The sequence below is a fragment of the Pezoporus flaviventris genome, unplaced genomic scaffold (genome assembly GCF_033815535.1).
Source record: "Pezoporus flaviventris isolate CSIRO_AGI_PZ_B2104156 unplaced genomic scaffold, CSIRO_AGI_Pfla_v1 ptg000046l, whole genome shotgun sequence".
NCBI classification, from domain to species: domain Eukaryota; kingdom Metazoa; phylum Chordata; class Aves; order Psittaciformes; family Psittacidae; genus Pezoporus; species Pezoporus flaviventris.
Genome location: NW_026892594.1, coordinates 2,127,612 through 2,155,274, shown reverse-complemented (window position 1 = coordinate 2,155,274; position 27,663 = coordinate 2,127,612). Strand labels below are relative to the sequence as shown.

The 27,663-nt window shown below is 42.0% G+C and overlaps 1 protein-coding gene across 4 annotated transcripts in view; it reads right to left on the bottom strand.

Moving 5' to 3' along the window:
• The window catches only part of CHCHD3 (coiled-coil-helix-coiled-coil-helix domain containing 3), a 167,920-nt gene that overhangs the window by 102,276 nt on the left and 37,981 nt on the right, over window positions 1-27,663 (bottom strand). For 2 of the 4 annotated variants that reach the window (XM_061467975.1, XM_061467976.1), the window contains exon 4: window positions 20,136-20,304. In XM_061467975.1, coding sequence (XP_061323959.1) covers window positions 20,136-20,304 — 169 coding nt within the window. The remainder of the gene's footprint in view (window positions 1-20,135; window positions 20,305-27,663) is intronic. The other 2 variants (XM_061467977.1, XM_061467979.1) reach the window with 1 other exon arrangement.

The following is a 27,663-nucleotide window of genomic DNA, read 5'->3' as shown; positions in this document are numbered from 1 at the left end:
TTCCTGTGGATCTAGTGGTGGAAGAATTAGTTTAGCTCACACCATTCAACTGCTTCAGCAAATAGATGTTGCCCAAAGCAAATTAGGGAAGTTGACATGAATTGCTGCTAGGCCAGTTGGTGAGGGACAATCACCTCTATGAAGGTGAGGAGCTCCTGAAGCCTTTAACTATTTCCACTAATATTACTGTAAGATGCTCCTCAAAGAGACTGGAGTCTGTCCAGGAAGTAAATGATAGGGGTGAGACATCGACTGACTTTCCACTTCAGCTTCAGTCCTCAGTGCCAAACAAAGTTATGTGCAATGGCGTACGATTTATATTCTGTGGGATTATTAATATATTCCACAGATGAAATTACAGATGCCTTCAAAGCACGAAGCCATTTCTTCAAGAGAACTTTAATTATTACATATCAAAAAATTGAAAACGGCTTTATTTTACAAGCATTAATTTTATCATCTACTGGGATCGAGTGAAAATTGCCACAGAATTATGGGTTACTACGAGTTCTACTACATCTTTGAACCCAAATATACGCTTGAAGACGATGCACACCACCCCGTTGTTTCAAACTGGCAATTTATGTTTGGTTAAACAGTCTGATGGATGTTAACCAAGAAAACAGGAATTGCTCAGGCGTAGCTGCTGTTACTGGTGTTACTTGTTTGTGATTTAGTGAAATCACCAGCAATTGTTTTGTAGGTAATTAAAGCATAAAGCCAAGACCTGTGATTTTCAGCCTTTTGAAAGCAATAATCATTAGAATTCCCAGCCCCATTTAAATGCTTGCCATCTAGGATCACCAGCATCATTTCTGTTATCATTCATTCCCTTTGTAGGGCTGTTATTAGTGGCTTTATCTGAATCATACCCCGCTGTCTGCTATTTTACTGAACACTCACTCCAAAAGTCCATCTCCAACAGATCTGGATCCATTTCTCACTCACGAGAGGGGGGCTGAATTTTAGCATAACTCTTGATTCATCCCAAGCCAGACTTCCATTAGCATACAAAACCATATCTGAAGTCAAATACAACTTGAAAGACTGGACCGTTGTTTTCTTCCCATTTGTTAAACCAAAGACTGCATTATACAAATTTCACAATTCCCCTAAGTGCCTTGAAAATTACAACCATTTTAGTCCATGATTCACTTTCATGCAGACTCTGACTGCATGCAATTTCCCTCCCTCCCCATCTCAATTATATCTTAATATTATGGGGGCTGAAATGCATTAAATAAATCATATTTCATAGCAAAGCAATAATACTTACATGCATTTCAGAAGAAATTGTCCTGCATTAGAAATGTATTTATAATGTCATTACCTTATTTTCCACATTGACTCAAGTATGAGGCAGCAGCGACTGCTCCAAGCTACGGATGGAAGCTTTTAGCAAACCTTATGTTTATTCTGCTGCTGGTAATTAGCTGGTTTAGTTAATATAATCCAACATTTACAAACAGCAATTTATCCAATATAGAAACTCGCTCCTGTAATTAGTGAAACATTGTTCTTGATTAAGATTTAATATGCTGGTTGCTGTTGCTGCAATGTACTACATAAAGGGAACGAACACTGATTTGTCAGAGGACAGTTCCTAGTCAAAGTAATCTCCTGGCACAGCATCAGGAATTTCATTCTCTCTCAACTCTTTTGTGCATGATTTTATCCCATTTGCAAAGTTCAAATGTTTTAAAGAGAGGGTAATGACAAAAGGAAATGTAAGAGAGAACTACACACCCTCAAAGAGGCCAAAACTACTTGATTATTCTTTTATCGCAAGACAAGGTGATGCTTAAATTGCCAAGACCTATTAATGCTATTCAAAAATATTTTGAAGAACACACCAAGAAAAGGAATGAAATCTATGCCACCATTTGAAATTCAACACTAAATATGCTAAAATGGCATTAAACTGAAGTAGCAATTGTTCTATCAGTTGTAAAAGTGGAGTATCGGGCTGCTTTTTGCGTAGGAGAATAAATAAGAAGAACTGATTGTCAGAAAGAATATTCTTTGTGAAAACATTTCAGTTCATGGCAGAAAACTTTCAAGTAGAAGTTTAAGGCCTATACCAAACCCTGAACTGTAATTTCTACTAACAGCACTCAGGCTTAACTCCAGCAGCGTCACTGAGAGAGAAAGAGGAGTCCAAGACTCTTCTAGCGAATCGCTCATCTGAATAGACTGTTAGCTGCTAGGAATTGCACATTTGATGCTTGCATTATCAAAAGCAAATGAGGCAACTCAGAGTGAAGCACCATTTCAGCTATTTAGAGTTTCAGGACATGTAGCACATTCCAGTAAAATACACAAGGAATGTGCTCAGAAGCAGCAAAGACAAATATTAACGTCTGAATAGAGAGCTGGTTATCTACAAGTCTGAAAATCAGAGTCAAACCTGACTTTAAAACTCCCTGTTTTAAGGATGATGTAGGCTAAAAGATTATTTTTATCGCTGAGGAATTTCAATGGTTTACAATGATCATTAAGCTAAAGGGGAAGTATGAAATCTTCACTAACAAACCAAAGGATATATTTAAGAACACCAAACAGTAAAAAAAACCTTTAAGTTTGACTGAGGAAATATACACATTATCTACAAGTTTAGTATAAACTGGGGTAATAATGAATATTCCAGTCCAGGGATACAGACATCCTCATAGCATTACATAAGGTGCTTACCCCCTTTTGGTAATGACAGAAATAACCAAGATAAACTGAACAAAGCTACATATATTTTCAAGCAATTCTTAGATACCTGTGGAATTCAGAGTAAGACTCAAGGACTCACTTTTAAATGTATTCCTACAATTAACCCAGTTACATACATATAATGACCAAGGGAACAGTGGAGGAACAGGGTTTCAGTAACAGAGAAAGCCAGGAACACTATTATACTCATTAAAAGGCTCCTAAAATGACTGGCTTATCTTTGCTACAGAACAGAGCAAGCAAAGCATAAATTATTTATGATGTGTAACAGTTTAATGGAGTATAAAATAGCTTTTTTTTCTTCTCAGTAGTAGTACAAGTTCTGTGTTTTGTTGTCAGCTCCACTCTCAGCACTGCACTCTACCCATCCCCAATTGACATGCAACTACTTTTCAATTGTTCTGTATAAACTCTAACTTGAAGGCATTATTTATACCACCTATTTAGTTTTTTGCTTCAAGTGCTATCACAGTATCCTACCGAGAACTGTTGAACTGCATGAAATTCAAGTAAATCACATCACAGGACTGCTGTTAGGCCCTTTAGAAGGTTGAGGAAGTCCTTGTAGCGAAAACTGCAGACAACCTGACACTGTGACATCCAAATCACCCTTGTGGGAAGATGCACTTAGATCAACTTTCATTTCCCCTGTGGCCACAGTCACTCACTCCATAATCTGACAGAACATGCTCCAATCTCGGGGAACGTGTGTGAATAGAGATTTGTGATTTCCCAGGGGACCAAAGGGATTTTAATAGTAAATAGTTAAAAGCTTAAAAAAAAACAGAACTACAGAATGTACATCACAAAGGAGAAAGGAAGCGACTATAAAACTGCTAACTCCCACCAATTCTCCACAAATGATTACAAAAAACAAGTATGTTCTTATATAGATTCACAGAATAGTTTGGGTTGGAAGGGACCTTAAAGCTCATCCAGCTCCAACCCCTGCCACAGGCATGGACACCTTCCACTAGAGCAGCTTGCTCCAAGCCCCTGTGTCCAACCTGGCCTTGAACACTGCCAGGGATGGGGCAGCCACAGCTTCTCTGGGCACCCTGTGCCAGCGCCTCAGCACCCTCACAGGGAAGAGCTTCTGCCCAAGAGCTCATCTCAGTCTCCCCTCTGGCAGGTTAAAGCCATTCTCCCTGTCTTATCACCCCAGGGTCTTGTCAAAAGCCCCTCTCCAGCTTTCTTCATTATAACTCTTTTTCTCATTTATTATCTAATTCTTTCTAATTTATTATAACCTTGTGTGACATGGATGTGGGCACCACTACAATATTTCTATGGTTTGGATGCAAATCACCTTCATTGATTAAGATGCCTACCCAAAGAAGAGAACCACATTTCAGCTACAGCCCCTCGAGCCATACACAGAGAAACGGACACTTCAACTAGATCATCTCCATCATAAAAGCTGACACCTGAAACAGGTCAGAATCGCATCCTAAAAGCACCTATTTCTCTTCCATTAGAAAGAGATCTGAGGGTGAAAAGTTCTGGCACAGCCGATTACACCTGTAACTACTTGAAAACGCGGGCAGGAAAAGGTACCTCTGCTTGCAACTGACTGCACAGCGATGCTGTGGGTAAGACCTTACAGCAAGGCCTCCACGCAGTAGATAATCTAAATACTAAGCTTTTAAGGCAGCATAGACAGGAGATTCCCCTAATTAGATCTGTTCATCCTCTGCATAATTAACCATCACACACTTGAAAGCAAACCTGAACTGACACTAAAGCTTACTCTGTGAATGAACTCGTGTATTTTTCCTCCACTTTATTGATCAGACTTGCAGCGTCAGCTATTGGGAAAAGCAGCAGTTATTTCCTTACTGTTCCACCACCTCTACAAAAGCCTTGTGTCAACCTCTGCACAAAATAAATTTACTTTCCATTCATTTTCCACTCCACAAAGCCCCAGGCTATGGAGTGGCAGAACCAAGAAAAGAGTTAAGGATGCTGCACGCTTCATCTCCAGCTTTTCTGAGGGCCTAAGCTAAATTCATTTCATCCCCATTGAAAAAAGAAAGAAAACCCTTCACTAACAATAAATAATATTTCCTTTTGTTCTGCTGAGAAGTTTGAGCATTCCCACAGTTTCCAAGGAATCTGATAGCTGCCAGGAGAGCGGTGCCCACCACATCGATTTCAATGCACCTCCTCCGTCTACCCCCAGTAAAATCAAATTACACTTCACCATGTCTGCGAGCCTCCGGGAGAAAAAACAGCAGCAAAAAAACCCACAAAAGAACAAACACTGATCAGATTCAATGCATTTTTGTCAAAGCCTGGCAACAGTGTTCTGCGGCAATATATTATTATATATTAGTACATTATTAATGTATTAGTGGCAATAGTGTTCTGCATCTACCTCCCTCCAACTGCCTGAGAGGAGGATGGAGCCAGGAGGGGCTGGGCTCTGCTCCCAAGGAACAAGGGATGGGACAAGAGGAAATGGCCTCAAGCTGCACCAGGGCACGTTTAGATGGAGCTGAGGAACAATTCCTTCCCCAGAGGGTGCTCAGGCATTGGAACAGGCTGCCCAGGGCAGGGCTGCAGTCACCGTCCCTGCAAGTGTTCACACACCTCAGTGCCATGGGTTAGCGGCTGCTTGGTGGTTCTTTTGCAGAGAAAGACAGCTGAAACTAGAGACAAATCACCCAAATATATGGACATAAATGAAGAATGGACTGAGGAAGGGCAGGAGGAAGCTACCAGGTTTGGCAGAGGTGGGAAGAGGCAGAAGGTTTAAGAACTGGGGTACTGGGAAAAGTTTAATAGAAACACATGTCTAAGAAAATAAGAACAGAATTTGGGAAGGAAGCACCCACATTAAAAAAGAATAAAACCAAACCCCAAATATATTCCTATACAAAACACGGATTGACTCAGAATTCCCAACTGTCAAGACTTGTTTGTTTTCAGGATAACTTGTAAAGCTTACAAAAGGCATGACAAGATTAACATCCCGGGTTTCTACACTAGTTCGCATGGAACAATAGTAATAACATTGTCACCAGTATCTAAAATCTTACATGAACGTAAACGTCTTTCTTTTCATGGGACATTGGAAAGATGAAGAGAAGGAAGAACATTCAGTGTTTTAAATAGAGAAAACAACTGTCAAATAAGCTACCCCAATAGTAAGATAGCAACAACATCATTTCACAGGTTATTTTACCTGATATCTCTTATCTGTTGAACTTCAGCTCCAAACCCTCTGTTTCTGAAATCATTAAATCCAATATATTTATCACCTTTACATTTTCTCAGGCACCAACCTGTCAGCACTCTCTGAACAGACGATTTTACATAGCTTTTGCCATTATATTCCACAGCCAATGGACGCTACAGGCCTCTAAAATGAGGCATACAAATGCAAATTAAGTATTAAATGAAAAAAAATCATTTCTAGTGCTCTCAGATCAGTTAATGCTTTATATCCCATCCCTACAATGCAAGTCAAGGGTACAGAAATCAAGACCAATACAATCAAATTACTTCACCAGATCCAGGTACCCAACTGAGAATGACTAGAGCCTTATTTTTTAGGATATATATGCAATTATATCTAATCTCTAAAAGTAACCACCTCTAGGAGAATTTACAAGCTTAATACTCCTAATTACTTGTTGAAAGCCAATAGTGCTGTCACACACACACAAATATACTGTGTGCTAGTACTACAGAAGGCAAGCAGGCAAAAGTTATCATGTGGCTGAGCACACTGCAACCAGCAATTCAAAGTGGGCAATAATGACAATACAAACTCGTAACATCCACTCTAACAACCAGTTAGCCACTGTTCATAAAAGGGTGAAGGTTTTCCAGCATCTGCTTCGTCCAGTAAGATGTCACTGGAAATGCTGCGCAGTATTAGTGGATCAATGCATTTCAGACTTGTCAGGATACTTCATGCTCATCTTCCAGTTAAGCATCTCTTACCCCTCAAGGCTGAGTGTATCTGCTCCCCTAATAGACTAGAGCTGACCATCAAAAAACCCCCAAATCAACAAAACAAGGATGTGAAATGTTTGATACATTTTGATTCTTCATGGTTTGTGACCCCACGTGAAGGCAAGCACACACTATCACACTGACACACAGCAATTACATGGTCACCCTCTTTCCTTGATACAAACTACTTAACTACATTTCTACTTGATAGATCTTGACCACTGGCTTTCTACTGGAGGGCTGCAAGATGATGAAGCTACTCTTCTAGATCAGCTTAGTTTTGCCATAAGCCTCAAAAACTAACAAGAATAAGGAAGTAAAACTAGAAAACAAGCAAGAACATCTATCTCAAATAAATGAGGGTTTGCCTTAAAAAACCTTCCTTAAGGTGAAGCATCTTAATATAAAAATTCAAAATGAAGTTTTAATCATAGAATCATAGACTCATAGAATAGTTAGGGTTGGGAAGGACCTTAAGATCATCCAGTTCCAACCCCCCTGCCATGGGCAGGGACACCTCACACTAAACCATCTCACCCAAGGCCTCGTCCAACCTGGTCTTGAACACTGCCAGGGATGGAGCATTCACAACTTCCCTGGGCAACCCATTCCAGTGCCTCACCACCCTAACAGGAAAGAATTTCCTCCTTAGATCCAATCTAAACTTCCCCTGTTTCAGTTTTAACCCATTACCCCTTGTCCTGTCACTACAGTCCCTAATGAAGAGTCCCTCCCCAGCATCCCTATAGGCCCCCTTCAGATACTGGAAGGCTGCTATGAGGTCTCCACGCAGCTTTTCTTCAGGCTGAACAGCCCCAACTTTCTCAGCCTGTCTTCATACATTTTAAGACATAATAGAACACAAAAGAAAACTATTGGCATTATTTTCCTGCTCTACAATAACTCACTTGCAGGTAGCATGTTCAAAGAATAATTTTCAAGTTCAGTATCTTCTTCCGTCATCATTACTTTCAAAAGAAATAACCATGGGATGCTTTTCTTCTCATGTTCAAACAGGCAGATAAAAGCGAGAAGGAAAATTAAACTATTAAATGAGTTATTACAAGGTAAAACAAAGATGCGACTGACCCACTTATCTGAGAGTACTTAGAAGACACCCCATTACTAAGAGAGAAACAGTATCCACTCATTATCCTTCCTTCCAACACTCCTTTCCTTCTTCAGAAGCATTAAAACATTGACTGATGTTCTACAGAACTACTTCTCTTAGCACATGCACTAAACCATCGCTGTCATGACCTGACTATTTGGTGGCCCTTCAGTTTCATGCTACAAATGACTCTGCTATAACTGCATACAGTAATACACATATACTGCACACTGTAATATTCTTCCCTCTGAGAAAACATTGCAGAAGTTTTTTGGCTATTCATATAGGAACCACCCAGCAAAGCAGTGCAGAAAGCTCCTTCTTGGGTTATTCAAAGGCTTTAAGATAGGCACATGGTAGGAAATGGACTCGAAGTCAACCTGTATTTACCTCTAAAACTACTTTAATAATCTTCAATTCACCGACACCCGTCATGTGTACATACTCCACCACTGCACTCAGCCAAAACCATTCACCTACACCTAAAACTCTCCTCTCAGTGTCATAGCTTCTTTCCTTTGTGTATGCTAAAGTAGAAATGACTTGGAAATGCAACCATAAAGGGATGCTAATGACTCTGAATCCTGACAGCTGCGGCAGAAACAAGCCTGTTGGCTCAGGCATAGCACCATTACCTATCTATCATAAAGTACTCAGCACTTGCTCATTTATTACTGCTGCCTAGCCCAAGGGGGGGGAAAGAGGGAACAGCAAGAGTTTCTTTCTCCAAAGCAAAATCATAAGCCACTTACTTCTCCTAATGTCACAATCCCCACTGTTTATCTGCAGGATAATTAGGAAAATGAGAAGTAATGAGAGTTTTTTATGTATTTACAAACGTGATTTGAATTCAACCATCACACAAGACAATACAAACAGGCTGGTGGATCTGCCAAGCTCCCAACCGGATTGTATCAGCCATATTAACCACGTAGCAGCGACACAAGCAAGTGGTATCAGCTTCTCCTGCCGTAGCTTCCCAACAATGAAAGCTGACAAACTTCTCCCATTCCTTCCTATAATTTAAACAGCAAAGCTGACAGCTGAAACCAGGTTCTGCTTTCAAAATTGGTTATAAAAACCAAATGTTTTGTAGGTTCAATATTGAAAGGGCCTGTAGGGACAGGCCAAGGGGAATGGCTTTAACCTGCCAGAGGGGAGACTGAGATGAGCTCTTAGCCAGAAGCTCTTCCCTGTGAGGGTGCTGAGGTGCTGGCACAGGGTGCCCAGAGAAGCTGTGGCTGCCCCATCCCTGGCAGTGTTCAAGGCCAGGTTGGACCCAGGGGCTTGGAGCAAGCTGCTCTAGTGGAAGGGGTCCCTGCCCATGACATAGAAGTGTCTCCCCCTTCAGTACCCTCAAGTGTAAAACCCAGTGTCGGGCATAGCTGTGAATATAAAAGTTGGTGGGACATGGTCTAATCCTCTCCTTAGTTACATGGAAACTCAAGATCTCTTCCACTCCTCCTCCCACTCTTTCCATTCCCAAGAAATACCATCATCACAAAACTGCCTGGAAAAGAGGGAGACAACAGATCTGGCAGTAGGAAGAGCTTTTCCATTATTCCAGGATTTCTAAGATGTTAGAACATGCCCACTTACTCCTGAACACGCTCTGTCAACTGAACTCAGCATCCAGATACTCAACCCCTCTCAATAAAATGGGATTTATATGAAATTAAGGGGAGTTATACAAAACCCAAAGGGATGTCTACAAAATCAAAATCAACTTAAGCCATAAGGAACATTACATGGACCACTCTGTCATCTTACTGCTACACACAACAAACCCTCCGTACTTTTCATACATTTTCATATATTTTAATACATACATACATTTCCAGCTCCATACTTCAAAAGGAAGGGCCCTTGTCTCAGAACTTGCTTTAAACTGAATAGCCAGAGTCCTGATTATAGCCAGTATATATTACATATAGAAGTAGAGTGGAAATGATACAACAGCAACATCAAGACCACTCATCAATATAGGTGGCTAGATCCTTTCCAAAATGTCATCTTGGCTTGTTCCCCTTCTTTCAGCTGTTGTTCCTAAACAAAATACGCATGTTCCACATCAAAGAGGCCTCAGATAAGTTACAGATAGCAGGATTTGCATTCATTATTCAGGTGGTCATTAGTAAAACAAATTGCTCGCAATTTCCAACCCCTCCATCCCTCAACCAACTTTTCTTCTCCTAAGTCTTCTAATTCAACCCAAAGGAGGGAAGGTAACAAGAGTACTCTAAAGGAAAGACATGGGATTATCTGTCCAGCCAAAATTAACCTAACCTGACAGTACACACCTATTATATGGAAGTCAGAATGAGGGTCTCAAGTCACAGTAAATTGTTTTGTAGAAATCATAGAATCATAGAATAGTTAGGGTTGGAAAGGACCTTAAGATCATCAAGTTCCAACCCCCCTGCCATGGGCACGGACACATCACATGGAGGACACTGTACTGTATTTCAAGACTTCTGTCAGATAAGCACATTTCAATCCATGGCATGTATTTGTACCATGTCATGTCCTAGTACAAGTCTTTTATTCTGTCATACAACTGACTAAGGGCACATACTCCAACAGCCCCTAAATAATCCAAAGGAGTCTGGACAGGAGTATGTGTGCCCAGACAACCAAGAAGCCACCAGCATCCTGGCCTGTATCAGCACCAGTGTGGCAGCAGGGCCAGGGCATGGCGTGTGTGACACATGATCACAACACGATTGTGCCCCTTCCCTGGGCACTGGTGAGGCTGCACCTTGAATCCTGTGTTCAGTTCTGAGCCCCTCACTGCAAGAGAGACATTGAGGTGCTGGAGTGGGGCCAGAGAAGGGCAGTGGAGCTGGTGCAGGGCCTGGAGCACAAGTGTGATGGGGAAGGGCTGAGGGACCTGGGGGGTTCAGTGTGGAGAAGAGAAGGCTCAGGGGGGACCTGATGGCTCCCTACAACTGCCTGACAGGAGGATGGAGCCAGGAGGGGCTGGGCTCTGCTCCCAAGGAACAAGGGATGGGACAAGAGGAAACGGCCTCAAGCTGCACCAGGGCAGGTTTAGATGGAGCTGAGGAACAATTCCTGCTCCAGAGGGTGCTCAGGCATTGGAACAGGCTGCCCAGGGCAGGGCTGCAGTCACCGTCCCTGCAAGTGTTCACACACCGTGGAGAAGAGGCCTCAGTGCCATGGGGCAGTGGTGGCCTTGGCAGGGCTGGGAACGGTTGGACTGGATGAGCTTAAAGGGCTTTTCCAACCCTGTTGATTCTATGGTTCTGTGATTTATACATAAACCTTGTGCTCAAAACTTCTGAAGAACATGATTTAACCTTTCTTTTCATAATATCTTGAGGGCAGAAACGGGACTCCTCTCTGGAAGAAGAGAAGTTACCTGTAAAAAGGATTAATACGCTTGCTTTTTGCCCATCCACGACAAGGAATGATGATATTCATTTGAAAAGCTAGCATAGCAATTTTGTTAGCCATTCAATAAAAAGGGAGTAGCAAGAACAAATTGGTTAATGAATGAGGGAGGAGAAAGAAGAGGATTATACACTGAATCTATAAAAATGAACTCAATTTGAATCCGACCAAAAGGACAAATCGATGGAGCAGCAGGCTTTGTAAAGCACTAGATCTTCATCTGGATGCTGAGATAACACAGGGATTAATTTTGTTTCTGTCAAATATCTTGGGGTTTGCTATATAGGAATTAAAAAAAATAGCATGTTTTAATAGCATCGTTTTAAAGGCTGTTTGACTACCAAAAGACATTCCTCTCACAATCAAAGAGAGATTTGGAAACAAAGAAATGCTCACTGTATGCACCTTACCTGTCTGTTTTTACTGTGCTTTTCCTGTATGCCAAGCTGATATCCAGGAAAACAAACTTAACCATCACATAGAAGAATTAAATCCCACAAATCACTGTAACAAGTTGCCAAGTAAAAAACTGAATGGAGGAGGAAATTATTTCTATTGGTCCATTGAAACACATACTTCAAATGCAAACAGATATTGTAAAGGGATAGAAGAGAGATACAGCTAAGTGGAACAGGCTGCCAAAAGAAGCGGTAAATGCTCCATCCCTGGCAGTGTTCAAGGCCAGGCTGGACAGAGCCTTGGAGCAAGCTGCCCTAGTGGAAGGTGTCCCTGCCTGCAGCAAGGAGTTGGAACTGAATGATCTTAAGGTCCTTTCCAACCCAAACCATTCTATGATTCTAGCTCACAAGCCCTTAATGGCAGCTTCAGAGATGAAATAAAACATTTGCTTAACAGTTCACGTGACAGATCATCCTGGGATTACAACCTACAGCATGTATCACCCCCCGGCTGTTTTAAATTATTTCTACTGTTTAACTGCATCAAGGAGGGGGAGAAATTGTTCACTCTTATTAAAAAAGCAATTTTAGACATATAAATGTGTCTTTACCATTTTAAGGCAAATCTATTTGTCCAGATAAAATCATTTCTCATTTGGTAGGAAAACCCATTTCTTGCATTGCTGGAAAAAAAATAATCATCCATCTCTCATTTGCACAGCAACAGCTTCTTTTTCACACAGTTTCACATCATCTATTTAGCATCCCACAAAATACAGAAAGCCACATCCCTATCTCAAACTCTCGCTGCTACCACAGAACTGCCAGGAAGAGAGGGAGGAAGAGTCACTGAGAGAAGACACATGTGCCACAAGAGACATAAGCCACAACCATGGTATTACCTCATTACGTTTAACCAAATGAAGAGTCACTATGATGACTGCCCAGAGAAGCTGTGGCTGCCCCATCCCTGGCAGTGTTCAAGGCCAGGTTGGACACAGGGGCTTGGAGCAAGCTGCTCTAGTGGAGGGTGTCCCTGCCCATGGCAGGGAGTTGGAACCAGATGAGCTTTAAGGTCCCTTCCAACCCAAACTAATCTGGGATCCTATGAAATAGTGTCGGATGACTTCCCCCCCCCCCAAAAAAGATGGATCACATCCTCAATATTCAAAAATAACTCCTTCCATTCTTGTCTTTTACGACAGACACAACCAAAACCAGGTTACTTTTGTCCATATCACACGAGTGCTGATACAAGAAAGACTTTTTGCTGCAACAAAAACACTATTTCTAAATCAAAAGAACAGCAGCTCGTAGCAAAACAGAACCATGAAGAATGACAGAACCATAGAATGGTTTGGGTTGGAAGGGACCTTAAGATCATCCAGTTCCAAACCACTGCTATGAGCAGGGACACCTCGCACTAGACCATGCTCTGTTCAACATGGCCTTGAACGCTGCCAGGGATGGGGCAGCCACAGCTTCTCTGGGCACCCTGTGCCAGCGCCTCAGCACCCTCACAGGGAAGAACTTCTGCCTAAGATCTAACCTGAACATTACATATTTCAATTTGAACCCATCACCCCTTATCCTATTGCTACAATCCGTAATGAAGATGAACATAATCCTAAACAAAATTATATGAGTAAATCTCCAAAAATCTCCACTTTCAGAGATTAAGAGAAAAATCTTTCAAACTCCTAAAACTGAAGAACAAGAGACAAAATTGCCACCAGATTTGATTCTGTACCATGTGGTTTCCAACCCTTAAGTCTCAAATAGGAGCCTGTAATATTTTTACTACCATAGATTGTGAGTTATAGCCACCAATCATTCTGTACTTCTCAGGAACAGCTTGACCCTACAGTGAGCAATCATGTTTCGCTTCAGGCTATGTAGTTTACCTCCAATGATTTCAGAATCATCTCAAAAGATTCATTTTTCTATTAAAATGATGAATGAGCTAAATGAGGTACGTAATAAATACTGCAGGTTGGTAAACAGCCCCCTTCCCTCTCCAGAGCTAATGCCTTAACTCATTTAGTAATATTTCCCCCTGGTATTTTCTAGTGAAGTCATCCTTAAAATATGGTTAGCAAAGGACTGCTTGGAAAGAGCAGGAAGGGTCAGGATATAATCTGCTTATGGAAAGTAGGGGACATCCTCTTGATCAAGCTAATGAATTGAGGACAGGCCAAAATGCATGCAACACTAAAGCAAAGGTCATTGTAGAGCACACGCAGGTAGCACCTAGGAGCAGCCACCCAAGGACGACAGGGGAAACACCTCAAGAGTTCAGACACAGAGAAGTGAAACACTATTTCAACAACATGTATTCAATTATGACAATAACACAACACTCTTCAGCTCTAATCTATGGAGGAAGGCACTTTGTCCATTGATTTCGGTGCTCAGGAAAGTAAAAGTATTATACATCTCAAATGCGATCTTGAGAGGCAAAAATATCCCATAATCTGATTATCACATTCACCTACGGTGCAAAAAGTGCTTTTCAATATAAGGATCCTTCTTCCCAATCGATTTTTCTGAACGCAGAATTTATTAACAGACCTTCTGGTGTAGGGAATAATTTACAAAGCGAAAAAAGAAAGAGCTTGGCAAAACCAGATTTCATTCTCTAACAGGCACTCGAATGAAAGCCTGGAACAATACATGGAGAAATACATATAATTGTACTAGGACAGAGATTTCTAATGATGGCAATAATCAAATTTTAATGTTATGGATGCAGCACATGAACAGAACAATATTTCTGTGCCTCTTCAAAAGGAAATGAGGCTCTAATGTCATTGGCAACTCAATAAAACCATTTTCCAACATACAGGGTTCTAATGACAGCTCATTTCGGTCCACACAGTGAGGCAAATATGTTAACAGTGAACTCCAAGTCATTATAGGGAGATGGAAATACAACAGGTCCTCTGCACTTTGGGTAACTATTGATTTTTTTACTCCATATTCTCTACATCTCACCCCGAGTCTCGTAATGACTCAAGTGATGGAACGTCAATAAACTATTTATGGCAAAGCAATCACATTTAAAGCCACTCAACAAGACTCTGCTCAACCCAACTATCCACAGTTCTTAGATGTGAAGCAACAATCTCCAATAAGAACTGCTGCAAAGAAGGCCAGGTCTGCCGTGAATAAAACATAACACAAGTGTTCTTGGAGCAGGCAGAAGTATGGGGACGTCAAACTGCACGGTCTTGGCTAAAGACCACACCAGAACCAAAATTCTTTCTGGCTAGATTGAAATAAAAGACTTAACTTGTAAGAAAGTTGTGGCTGTTCAGCCTGGGGAAGAGAAGCTGTGTGGAGACCTCAGAGCAGCTTCCAGTGTCTGAAGGGGGCTACAAGGATGCTGGAGAGGGACTCTTCATTAGGGATTGGAGTGATAGGACAAGGGGTGATGGGTTCAAACTGAAACAGGGGAGTTCAGGTTGGAGATAAGGCAGAAGCTCTTCCCTGTGAGGGTGCTGAGGCACTGGCACAGGGTGCCCAGAGAAGCTGTGGCTGCCCCATCCCTGGCAATGTTCAAGACGAGGTTGGACAGAGCCTTGCATGACATGGCCTGGTGTTAAGCATCCCTGCCCATGTAAGGGGGTTGGAACTAGATCATCTTAAGGTCCTTTCCAACCTAAACCGTTCCGTGATTCTGTGACTATGAAATCCTCTTTCAGGAGAGATGGGCAGAAAGAATACCATATACATGCTAAGGGTATAGAAGAAATACTTTGTTATCAGGAACACTGCTACAGGCACTTCTCAACTGTGACTTGAAGCACGTGGTGCACTCCGTCCTTTGGTGAAAACACTCAGGGATACTTCGCAAATATCATCTCTCAGAACTACCCGTACGTAAAGGTACAAAACCACTCTTCAGTGGCAAGGCCAGTTCAAGAGCTTTTCATCTTCTTCCCCCAACAACTTGCCCTCCATACACAGCCTGCAATTTCCTCAACTGAGCTATTTCTGAAGTCAAGCTGTAAAGCATATTGAGGATATGTCTGCATCTGAAAAAGGCCTCCAGGCTGGATTTGTAATGCCTCTGCTCCAGTCCACATCATCTGCCCTGACACAACACAAAAAGAAGTGAACTGCATTGCAGAGATAGAAATGGGTAGAAAAAAAAAGGTAATGAAATTCTTCATTGGCAAAGCATTGCTTACACCTAACTGGTGTACACCCAACCCTTAAAAACAAGCTGGGTCACATCATTTGATAGACAAGAGATAAAAATAAGGATAGTGGACTTCACAGAAGCACAGACTGGTTTGGGTTGGAAGGGACCTTAAAGTTCATTCAGTTCCAACCCTCTGCCATGGGCAGGGACACCTTCCACCAGACCAGGTTGCTCCAAGCCCCATTCAATTGGGCCCTGAACATTCCCATTCCTGGAAGTGTTCAAGGACAGGCTGAATGGGGCTTGTTCTGGCTAATACTTCTCCCAAGTCAGCTCATTTCAGTATCAAATATCAGTCCTACTGCAACGGAGGCAGTAGGATCACACAGCCAGAAACAGTGAGGAGCCAGAAGAGATGCAAAACCTCACTGGCTCTTCAGCACACAGAGTCTCATCACCATTGCTCTTTAAAGATTAGACCCAAAGCCTGCAGATAAGCAAAGTTAAGCTATGTCTGAGTCACTTTTCAAAGCCAACAACAACATCTGAAGGTGTTAAAGGCATCAACAGCAGTTGGATTTATTTCTGCTCAATTAAGCAGCAACAGTTGAACAAATCTTCACACTGACCCAACAAGGGATTTCAGGGTCTGGAAACTCCACTCTGAATTGTAACTTCTACGTCGTTTGGCACAAACATCAGAATTAGTGGTTTGGAAACCTCTGGATCTCCCTCAGAATTGGTTTTGAAGCAGTTGACATCCCATCAGCCACTTGTATTGAGGACTGTCCATTTGTATCGAGGGAGTCATCCCTAAGAGCTTACACAGCACATCAGCAGTTCAGTTCCCATTAGCTCATCCATCACCTCTGAGTTTCCTTCAGAGCTTTTATGAATCACACCCTGCCTTGAAGAGCTGTTACTGGTAAAACTGTCCATTTCCCTTGATGTTTTCTACTGCAGTTCAGATCTGACACCTTGTTTGAGGGGCCATCTGCAAAGAAAAGTTTTGGCATCAAAACTCCCTCCACTCTGAAGAGACCCATGTAAAAGCAATTCAGGGTATTTAGCTTCTGGTTTAGCTTCATTTTATCCAGGTTTTTTATGTGTATGAAGAGTTAATGCTAATTCTGGGGATGTAAACACTTCAAAATCTCTTCTTTCTGACATGATAAGCAGCAGCTGGTGTTATAATTGTGGAAGAATGGGAAATATTACTTCAACCTAACAATTTTCTGTCTATTTGTTAAAACTGAATTAGCAGCCTTTACAAAGAAGGCAAAATTCCTCCTTTCTAACTGCTATTTCTTCTCCTGTGCACTACTTAAACAATTTAGCACCAGCAAAAGGATTAATTTTGGAGATAATGCCACTGACATTTCAGAAACACTCTTTCTCTACAAAAAAACATCTGACAGACCAAATAGGGGCTAGATAAAACACAACCTTACTGTAGAAGTTGACAAGAACATGAAATTACTCATTCTACCTGAAAAAAAAGGTACACACAGATATATCCCCCCTTACAGCTTTTATCTATTCACCTTGGATACATGAAACACAGAGAGATACAATAAGCAATGAAGCCATGGGAATAAAAATACAAGCACAGACACAGGCTGCAGGAAACTGGATAGAGAATAGTCCCGAGGAGAAGGACTTGGGGGTATTGAGCCATGAGAAGCTCCCCATGACCCGGCTTCAGTGTGTGCTTGAGTCCAGACCCCCCCATGTGCTGGGCTGCACCCCCAGAGCGTGAGCAGCAGCTCAGGGAGGGGATCCTGCCCCTCTGCTGCGCTCTGGGAGACCCCCCCTGCAGTCCTGATCCAGCTCTGGGGCAGCAGCACAAGAGGGACGTGGAGCTGTTGGAGCGAGTGCAGAGGAGGCCACGGAGATGCTGCGAGGGCTGGAGCAGCTCTGCTCTGGAGCCAGGCTGAGAGAGCTGGGCTGGGGCAGCCTGGAGAAGAGAAGGCTCCTGAAGGGGAGACCTTAGAGCAGCTCCAGTGCCTAAAGGGGCTGCAGGAAAGCTGGAGAGGGGCTTGGGACAAGGGCCTGTAGGGACAGGCCAAGGGGAATGGCTTTAACCTGCTGGGGGGACGACTGAGATGAGCTCTTAGGCAGAAGCTCTTCCTTGTGAGGGTGCTGAGGCCCACAGACTGGGACAGTTAGATGATCAAAACTGAGGTGACTACACCGGTGAGTACATCATTCACTAGCAGAGCTCAGATACTTTGCTTCTCTCCCGATGCGCAAAATCTTACACACCTATGCTTCCACAAAAGCATGGGTTTGACAGTAAGCTCTAAAATGTCATGCACGGAAAGGCAGCAAGTCATGCTGTCCTTCACAAGAGGGGACATCCTGTAGGAATTTAAGGTGTTCCTGTCATTTCATTAGTACCTTTTCTATGTCCTTCTTCCAACTCCACAAAAAGCATCACCACAAACCTTGAAACACCAGTTCCCAGGCTTGGTAAGGTTCCAAACCAGTTAACAGCAATTCTTGATTCCTTTATGTAGGCAGTGAAGAACTTCAATATTCTAGAGTAAGTCAAAATTGCCAATAAACTTGATATAAAGGCTAAATAAACCAGTGTGATACCTACAGTAAGAACTCTCTCAAGCTTTACGCCAATGACAACAGCACCAAATGCTGCTCAAAAGCTCAGTACTAACTACAGTAGGAACTGAAGCTGTAAAGCCCCCTGGTAATTATGCAAGTAATATTCCCCATTATAAATCTTTAGCTCCTCATCAGGTCGAGGCTACAAACCCCTGCCCTCTCATGCACAATGTTAAGAATCCAAGGTTTCAAGGCATTAGACTCATGGTGCACACAGGTCACAATTCCTCTTCATTCTCCTTTGTTTCTGTATTTTAAGATGACAAAACATTAAACATTTGCTTAGCATATTCTTCAGTAATAACATAACCATAGAGGTGAAAAAGCACTGGGACACGCCTGCAAGAACTACTAATACTCAGGTGTACTCAGGTAATATTTGCTTGGTTGTAAATTGCTATACGGAAAAATAACATGAGCAAAGGATTTCTCCCTTACACAGCACAGCCAAAGCTATTGCTTACTGAAGTGATTGCTTTATTGTGTTTCCAACCAACACACCTTAGAAAGCTTTGGTCGTATTTCAGATACAGAGGGGCAAACATATTTATATGGTTGCTGACCTAAATAATCCTATTTTCTTAGGAATGTTCACAAGTATTTTAAGCTTTTCTTTAAAATACCATTTTTTTTACTATTTATACTCATGTACTTAAAAGCAACAGCATATTCATACCTCAGAGAACAATGATTCTTGCAAAGAAAAGTCAATACAGACTCAATATAGGAAGCGACCATTATATATAAGAAGTTATAAATCTGACAGACATTTGAAATGGACTGAAATACACAAGGTCAGTTTTCAGAGGATATTTTTCAGCCATATTTTATAACTACCTTGTCAGGAAGTATTTTCATCCATCAGCTCCAATGAAATATGATTCTTAGATACAGAATTTTTCACTAAGCTGGTTCCAAGGTTTGAGACAACCATCAAAAGTTCAATTTTTTGTTTTCTTCAAGCCCATACAAGACTTCAAAACAATACTTTTTAAATTTTTATAGTTAGCCAGATTTGTAGCCCAGGTATATTATGGGCTCCCTTTAAACACAATAGAATAGCATTTACAGAATAACAGAACGGTTTGGGTTAGAAAGGACCTTAAGATCATCCAGTTCCAACCCCCGCCATGGGCAGGGACACCTCACACTAAACCATGCCACCCAAGGCTCTGTCCAACCTGGCCTGGAGCACTGCCAGGGATGGAGCATTCACAACTTCCTTGGGCACCCTGTGCCAGCACCTCAGCACCTTCACAGGGAAGAGCTTCTGCCTTATATCCAACCTGAACTTCCCTATTTAAGTTTAATAAATACAAAATATAAGAGAATTCTATTATATAAATAATTAAGTTCTAGAAAAGTTCTCTTGTAATCTACAACTTCTTAACATAGAATTATCAGATTAAGGAAATAAACCTAGAATACCTTCTTACTCTTCCCCCCTCTGAAAACAGACATTTAATACTATCCACACACAAGAAGGCATACTCTATTTGCAACCTTCTGAAAGGATCAACTCCTAATTTCTTAAGGCTCTTTCTTATTCCTAAGTCAGGGATATTGGACAAAAAAGAAATAAAATGACATACTATTAACTAGTAATAAAGAAAACACAGGAGCAGCTCCGCTTTCCTTTTCCACCGCTAGTTTGAAACAAGTCTGAAGTCTTGGGGGTTGGAACCTGATGCTCTTAAGGTCCTTTCCAAACCAAACCATTCTGTGACCCTATGAAGACACGGTTGTTGGAAACATCTGAGACTTCCATAGAAGCTTCTGAACTCACAAAGCGCTGGGCCTTCTGCCGCTCCTCTTCTGTCGCAGCTCGCTCGCGGAGAATGGCTCGAGTCAAATGCTCATTTGAAGAGATCCTCTCTCGTTCCAGGAGGCGGCCAAACTCATCCCGAACGTACATTTGCTCTTGTTTCAATCTACAGAAGGTGGAGGGAAATTGACATTGAAGGTGGGGCTTCTAAATGGACTTCAGAAGGACATTGGCACAGTCACTGTAATACGTTATCAGCAGCTGAAGACACCTAAATTCAAGCATTGACAACAAATTCCAGATGTTTCTTTCAGATTGAAGTGTTTAACTCAGAATACACAAAAGCTCCAAGCCTTAGAAACAATATTCATTACATCATATCAAACACAAAACTAATCTATGAGCTTTAGGAAACTATATTCTTAACTAACAAGAACATGTGCACAGCTCTGTTGGTTCGCTGCTTTTGTTCTGTTTTTAATGAACCCTTACACCAGGAAAATCATTCTCCCCACAAGCTGGTTGGTGGGGAGGATTCCCTGTTTCCAGCTAAAAGCTTTGCAATGGGATCATGCTTTCCTACCTCTGGACACACCTTAAACCCAAATACAGCATCAATTTACCAAGCTGCAAGAAAGATCCAACATCCATAATAAACCCTTCCCAGTAAGTTGAGAGGATGAGATGAAGCCAGCTATTGAATTTGTTGCAGAGTTAATAAAGGCACCTCCAGCCCCAGAAAATCCTCAACGTTTCTATGTCACAAGCCATAAATACATTGGAAATCTTCACTGTAAGGATTGATATAAGCACATCACATCTAATTATCATGAAAATACAGGGATATAAGTTGTTTAGCTACTAAAACTTATCTGTTGCATGTATGTTTTGACACCAAAGGCAGCATTAGGGAAGTTGGAATAGAAATGGCAGCATGAAACACTGGTTTTGAAATAGATTTTTGAAAGAGTGATGGAGAGGAAGCTTAAGTATTCTCAGTGCATTTATCTGTTGTCAAGGGAGCTTCAAGAGAACAAATTGTAATGAGGAGGGTCACTTTGTAAAAGGCACCAGCATTACAGTACATTAGATTCCTCCCCAGGGAACAGATTTAAGTGAGGTGGGGAGGAAAAGAAAAGACAATTACAAGATGTATTACTTGTGTGCTCAGATACAACCCTCTGAAACGCAGCAACCAACTGGGAATCTTGATAAAAAGTTTATTAAGCAGCATCTTCAATTACTCTAGCAGGGAAAAAAAAAAAAAGAAGTCAGATTATGCAGACATGGACCAAATTCCATTAAGTGATTTCCCAAGGTCCCCCAAATTATTCCTGCAGCATTGCTATAACAAATCCTTCCCGCAATCAATGGTGCAGTCAAAACACGCCGGTTGCCTTTTCCATTGGAGAAATGATGTTGTGTCTAAGGAGGGAAAGAAGTGTCAAAATAGAAGTCTCAGCAGCTGCTTCTTGTGAGAGGCAGTGGAGAAATCCTTTCGCGTTGCCTGGGACTGAAGAGAGCTCCTTCCTCATCCTTTCTGGATTATACTTCCCACAAATGGTGCTTTCATCTGAAAAAGGCTTCTAGAGGTTTCAAAATTACAAACGCCCCAAAACTCAACTAAAAAACTCACTTACGCATTTGCATCTCATTTTTGGCACATTATCCCTGTATTTGACACAAGCTCAGTTAAGTCTTCTCAAGTCGTCTTCTTGCCCTTGGAATTACGAACCTTTGTGAGATCTCCTCTCAGTTTTCCTAACACTTAAAAAGAATGGGCTTGTAATGACAAGATAAGCCCCTGATGGCTTTAAACAGCGGCTGTCACATCCAGTTTGCCTGCTCAGTACACTACAGAGGGATGGGATGGTTTTTCTACTCTTGCCCAAACACCATGTGCCCTTTGCTGTAAGCTTGCTACAAGGTGCTGCGCTAGTGGAAGGCGTCCCTGCCTGAGGAAGGGGCTTGGAACTGGATGAGCTTGAAGGTCCCTTTCAACCCAAACCAGTCCGTGAATCAACGACAACGCAGAAACTCATCTATGTTCCCAACTCGACTCCTAACCCTACAGTGAGCCACTAAAAGGCTTTTCAGACCCTCTGACACTCCTCAGAATTAGCTGACCACAGTGGAGAGTATGGCCATGACAGCAAGAGAAGGGATGGAGATATAACGCTGGCTTCCCACAAGCAGAGAGCTCAGGGCAAGACTTGCTAGTTCAACCTTAACCAGCCCATTTAAAATGAATCCAGATATCTTAATGCTACCTTACAGACATGCCAGGTTTGAGGATCTCCTTGGCCATGAACAGCTGTATCCTACCACAGCAAAAGAGTAAGGAATGGGGATAGGACACCCAAAACTGGCACCTATAAGAGCCCTGCCAAAGTGGTATAACCCCCCCATCTGATCTTTAAGCTACTGGTTTCTAAGTACACCATATGATGAAGATCCCAGAAAGAAGATTCTGTGCTATACCTCTCTGGCTATCGTATCTTACTGCTGCTGCTGAACCAATCCCTCAAGGGAACATCATCACAATGGAGTAACGGATAGGAGTGCAGGGGAAGTCCCTCACTTCCAACTTCCACCTTTGTTATTAATACATACCTGATTCAACAAATTACTATCTGCCCACCTCTTTCTTTTCCCAATTGCACATGTAAAATGGTTTACTGAACAGTTAAGTGCTGTCTTCTATTCCAGCAGATGAATATGAAAGCCAGTATTTAATACTAACCTGCTCATTGATACCAATAATGATGTGAAATATCTATGTCAGAAATGGAAAGACTGAATCTATGTCATTCATACCCTGTCATCCAAATTTAGGTTTTGTAGTTACAGACCACCCCTCTTCCTTAAAATGGGATTTCTTGATGTCTTCCAAAAAGCAAAGAATCCCAGCCTGGTTTGGGCTGGAATGGACCTTAAAGCTCACCCAGTTCCAACCCCTGCCACAGGCAGGGACACCTTCCACTAGAGCAGCTTGCTCCAAGCCCCTGGGTCCAACCTGGCCTTGAACACTGCCAGGGATGGGGCAGCCACAGCTTCTCTGGGCACCCTGTGCCAGCGCCTCAGCACCCTCACAGGGAAGAGCTTCTGCCTAAGAGCTCATCTCAATCTAGTTTAATAAACGCCTAGGATCAAAACACCCAGTCACAAGTTGTACAGCAAGCATTTTACTGATTTTTCTTCCTTCCTTGCATGGAAGAAAGAAAAAGAAGAAATTTATACTATTTCATAATCAAGCTTCATGCAATTTAGGCCAAAGAGGTACTCGGTTTATGTTCTTCAAAAACAGCCAAGCCTGCCTTACTCATAGCAGCATCTTAAAGCAAGAATCAGAAGTCTTTCATATCTACTCGAATCCCCATTCATGTGATCAGGAACGCATCTTACCATACCTACAGAACAAAATACAACTAAATAACTTCCTGAAGCACCTTTTTCCTTCAGGGCAACTTTTACTCACAATGGAATTCCTCAATACCCCTCTCACCTGACTGAAATTCATCAGAGTTTTGACAAAAGTGGGATTTTGAAGGAACTTTCAGGTATTTGAGTTACATGATTGGGTGGCTGGGAGGGGCTTAACGAAACAAATAGAAGGTACATAGTGCTGATCCTAAACATTTCCTTGCATCATCTTACAGTAGTCTTCTTCCTTGACATTACAAATTCATTTTACTGGCATCCAGCATCTACTGCTGCTGAATAAAGGCAAACATCAGCTAAATCTAAAGTAATAAATTATATTATTATCTAGCCCAAAGTAAAACAAATAGATACATATCTACAATTTATAAGGAATTAAACAGCACAACTCATCGGTATGGTCCACTACTCCAAGTATTCCATGTAAATGGATCATTTAAAATGACAGTTTTAATTACAACAAATATAAAGGCTCAATGGAATGGTTTTCACATTCAAGCACAAAACTCTAGTTAAGAGACAAGAGACATTATGCATTACACTGATCATTTATACAGAAAGAAAGTGGGTTTAAAAGTGCTGCTGCAGCAGAGCAGGCTGCTGGCTACACATTTTTCTTTACACTTGATAGTTTGAGTAAAATCCTTCTAAATCATTAGGAAATACTGTTCCAAGATGTGTCCTGCTATTTCCAGGAGGTGATTTAATGAAATACAGTATGCAATGCTATCGCTTTTCCATAGTGCTAGCTGAAAAACACACATAAGGCATTAACAAAAACCACAAAGTACTGAAGTTTGGATTTACACTTTACAGTATTTCATGCTCTCAACTGTTATATTGCACACAATCAGACACAAAAACCAACAACTCCTGCCTTTCTAAAGCACTGCCTTTTAGGACTTCAATGCCAAGGTAATGCTATAAAGAAAAATCTATGTACTTGGACTTTATGCAATTCAGTAACCAAGCGGTCTGTGATTAAGTCACTTATAAGCCCTAAAGCTTCTGCCACTCAAATTCTACATCTTAACTTTTCACCCATCCTTTAAATGCTTGATGATTGTCTCTTATTTTATCAACTGGGAAGTACAGTCCACAGCTCTCACAGAATAATGCTGTCATCTAGGCTGGAAGGGACCTCATGTGATATCAGGGTTAAATGCCTTGCTGGTGTGGCGGAAGTATTCTAAAACCACCTTTGACTTTTCAGAGAATCCCAGACTGGTTTGTGTTGGAAGGGACCTTAAAGCTCATCCAGTTCCAACCCCTGCCATGGGCAGGGACACCTTCCACTAGAGCAGCTTGCTCCAAGCCCCTGTGTCCAACCTGGCCTTGAACACTGCCAGGGATGGGGCAGCCACAGCTTCTCTGGGCACCCTGTGCCAGCGCCTCAGCACCCTCACAGGGAAGAGCTTCTGCCTTAGATCTAACCTTAAATATATGTGAAGTGGGAAGATGCAGCCAGTTTCACTCTCCAACTACAGCCCAGCAGAATTAGACATTTAGGAAGCCAACAAAAGAGCATCTCTGATGGGACAGTCTGCTTTCTGTATCTCCTAAGAAATGCAAAAATACATTAAAAGAGGCATAATAAAACTTTGCTACAGTCTGGAATTAAAAAAAAAAAGCCATCCTTTTCAGGTCCATTTGCAAATGAGTTCAAGAGAACAAATATAAAACCATTAATTTTATCACATCCACTTCTGACACAGCCCTGTAATGGTGCACAGCATGACCCACGCTGGCCACACCAGCAAGATGAATAATTCAATTCTCAATCTAGAAGAATTCACTCTGTTGTTTACTTCAAAACATCCATTTATGTCCTTCTTGAGAAACACCTGCAGATGTGAAAGATTCCCATGAAGGGAAAAGCACCTTTTAATTCACAACAGCAGCAACATGTGAAGAGATGTTGAAAAGAAAATACACATTAGGTTGGGGGCTTGATGGCCATTACATGCTTTCTTCGAAATTAAGACTCCATAGGAAATCTGAAATTGGGAAGCAGTTCCCTAGTAAAAGCAAATGCAGGGATTTATCATTTGCAGCCCTTATTTCCAGAGCTTGAAAATTTATTATGCTATCAAAGATTAAACATTTGCTTTCTGTTGCCTGTCAGGGGAATGATTACTTGCCAGTTGTGGTGTCTTTATTACAATCTCCAGGCTGCACAATCTGATGGATCTGCGGTGATCCAAGATAAACTCATTCAAGTCCAAACCATGAACTGTGTCATTTTTCATTACCTCCAGCCAAGCAAAATCAAAATATTTCCTGTTTCAGAGGCCACTATCAGGAAAATGATCCTCTTCTCTATAAAATGTAGAGGAAACTAAAGAGGTATTAGTCTTTCAAGTTGGAAATGATTGTTAAACTTGAACTCCAAGTATGAAGAAATAAAGCATTTCTTATCAAAAAATCATAGGATCATAGGAAGATTTGGGTTGGAAAGGACCTTAAGCTCATCCAGTTCCAACCCCCTGCCACAGGCAGGGACCCCTTCCACTAGAGCAGCTTGCTCCAAGCCCCTGTGTCCAACCTGGCCTTGAACACTGTCAGAGATGGGGCAGCCACAGCTTCTCTGGGCACCCTGTGCCAGCGCCTCAGCACCCTCACAGGGAAGAGCTTCTGCCTTATCTCCAGCCTGAACTTCCCCTGTTTCAGTTTGAACCCATCACCCCTTGTCCTATCACTCCAGTCCCTGATAAAGAGTCCCTCTCCAGCATCCTTGTAGCCCACTTCAGACACTGGAAGCTGCTCTGAGGTCTCCACACAGCTTCTCCAGGCTCAACAGCCCATAGGGGAGGTGCTCCAGCCCCTGATTATCCTCATGGCCTCCTCTGGACTTGCTCCAACAGCTCCATGTCCTCCTATACATTCTTACAATAAGAAATTCTGTCATTAACACCATTTTGCTAATTTTACCCTTCGTCCTTCCTCTTTCATGATCTCTGAGCAGTCCTATACAATATCCCCTCAACTCCAAAAGCTTCCACTGACTAAAACTGAGTACATGTTTACAACAGAAAGTGTTCCTCATTTTTGCTTCCTTTGACACTAGCAAGTTTGTTAATGCATTCTGACAGACTTGCACAACATCCAAATCTGTTTTGAACAATACAGTTTAGGCCATGATGCAATATTAATGAATGAATAATGTTTCTGAGTACTGAGTTTCAATATTTAATGAGTGCATGCTGAACACGCCATAGAAAGCTGCGGCTGAATATCACTGTAGCTGACAAGGGATTGGAAAAGATGAGAGACACACCAGGAAAACAACCCTAACCTGAACTGAGGTCTGAGAAGTGTGAAATAGATATTTCTCCTACTCAGTTACTAGTAGCTGATTTTTCACCTGACCTCAAAGTCAGATAAATCATGTGAAGTCCATCTGCCTTTACAAAATGTAGCTAAGGAGTAAGATTCAGAAACAACCTATCTGAAAGACAATGCCTTTTTCTTCTCAAAAGTCACAGAATAACAACACTAAGAAGTTCTTCTATTTAGAAGTTACTTTCTAGAAATCTTTACACATTAATATTCTCTATACATAGAATCCCAGACTCATTTGGACTGGAAGGGACCTTAAAGCTTATTCACTTCCAACCCCCTGCCACAGGCAGGGACACCTTCCACTAGAGCAGCTTGCTCCAAGCCCCATCCAACCTGGCCTTGAACCCTGCCAGGGATGGGGAAAACAGGTTTTAGTCACATCAGATTTGCACAAAGCAGGTGAAGGGGGCTATTCCTGAGGAGGGCCACAAGGATGATCAGGGGCTGGAGCACCTCCCATATGAAGACAGGCTGAGAAAGTTGGGGCTGTTCAGCCAAGAAAAGAGAAGGCTGCGTGGAGACCTCATAGCAGCCTTCCAGTATCTGAAGGGGGCCTATAGGGATGCTGGGGAGGGACTCTTCATTAGGGACTGTAGTGACAGGACAAGGGGTAACGGGTTCAAACTGAAACAGGGGAAGTTTAGATTGGATATAAGGAAGAAATTCTTTACTGTTAGGGTGGTGGGGCACTGGAATGGGTTGCCCAGGGAGGTTGTGAATGCTCCATCCCTGGCAGTGTTCA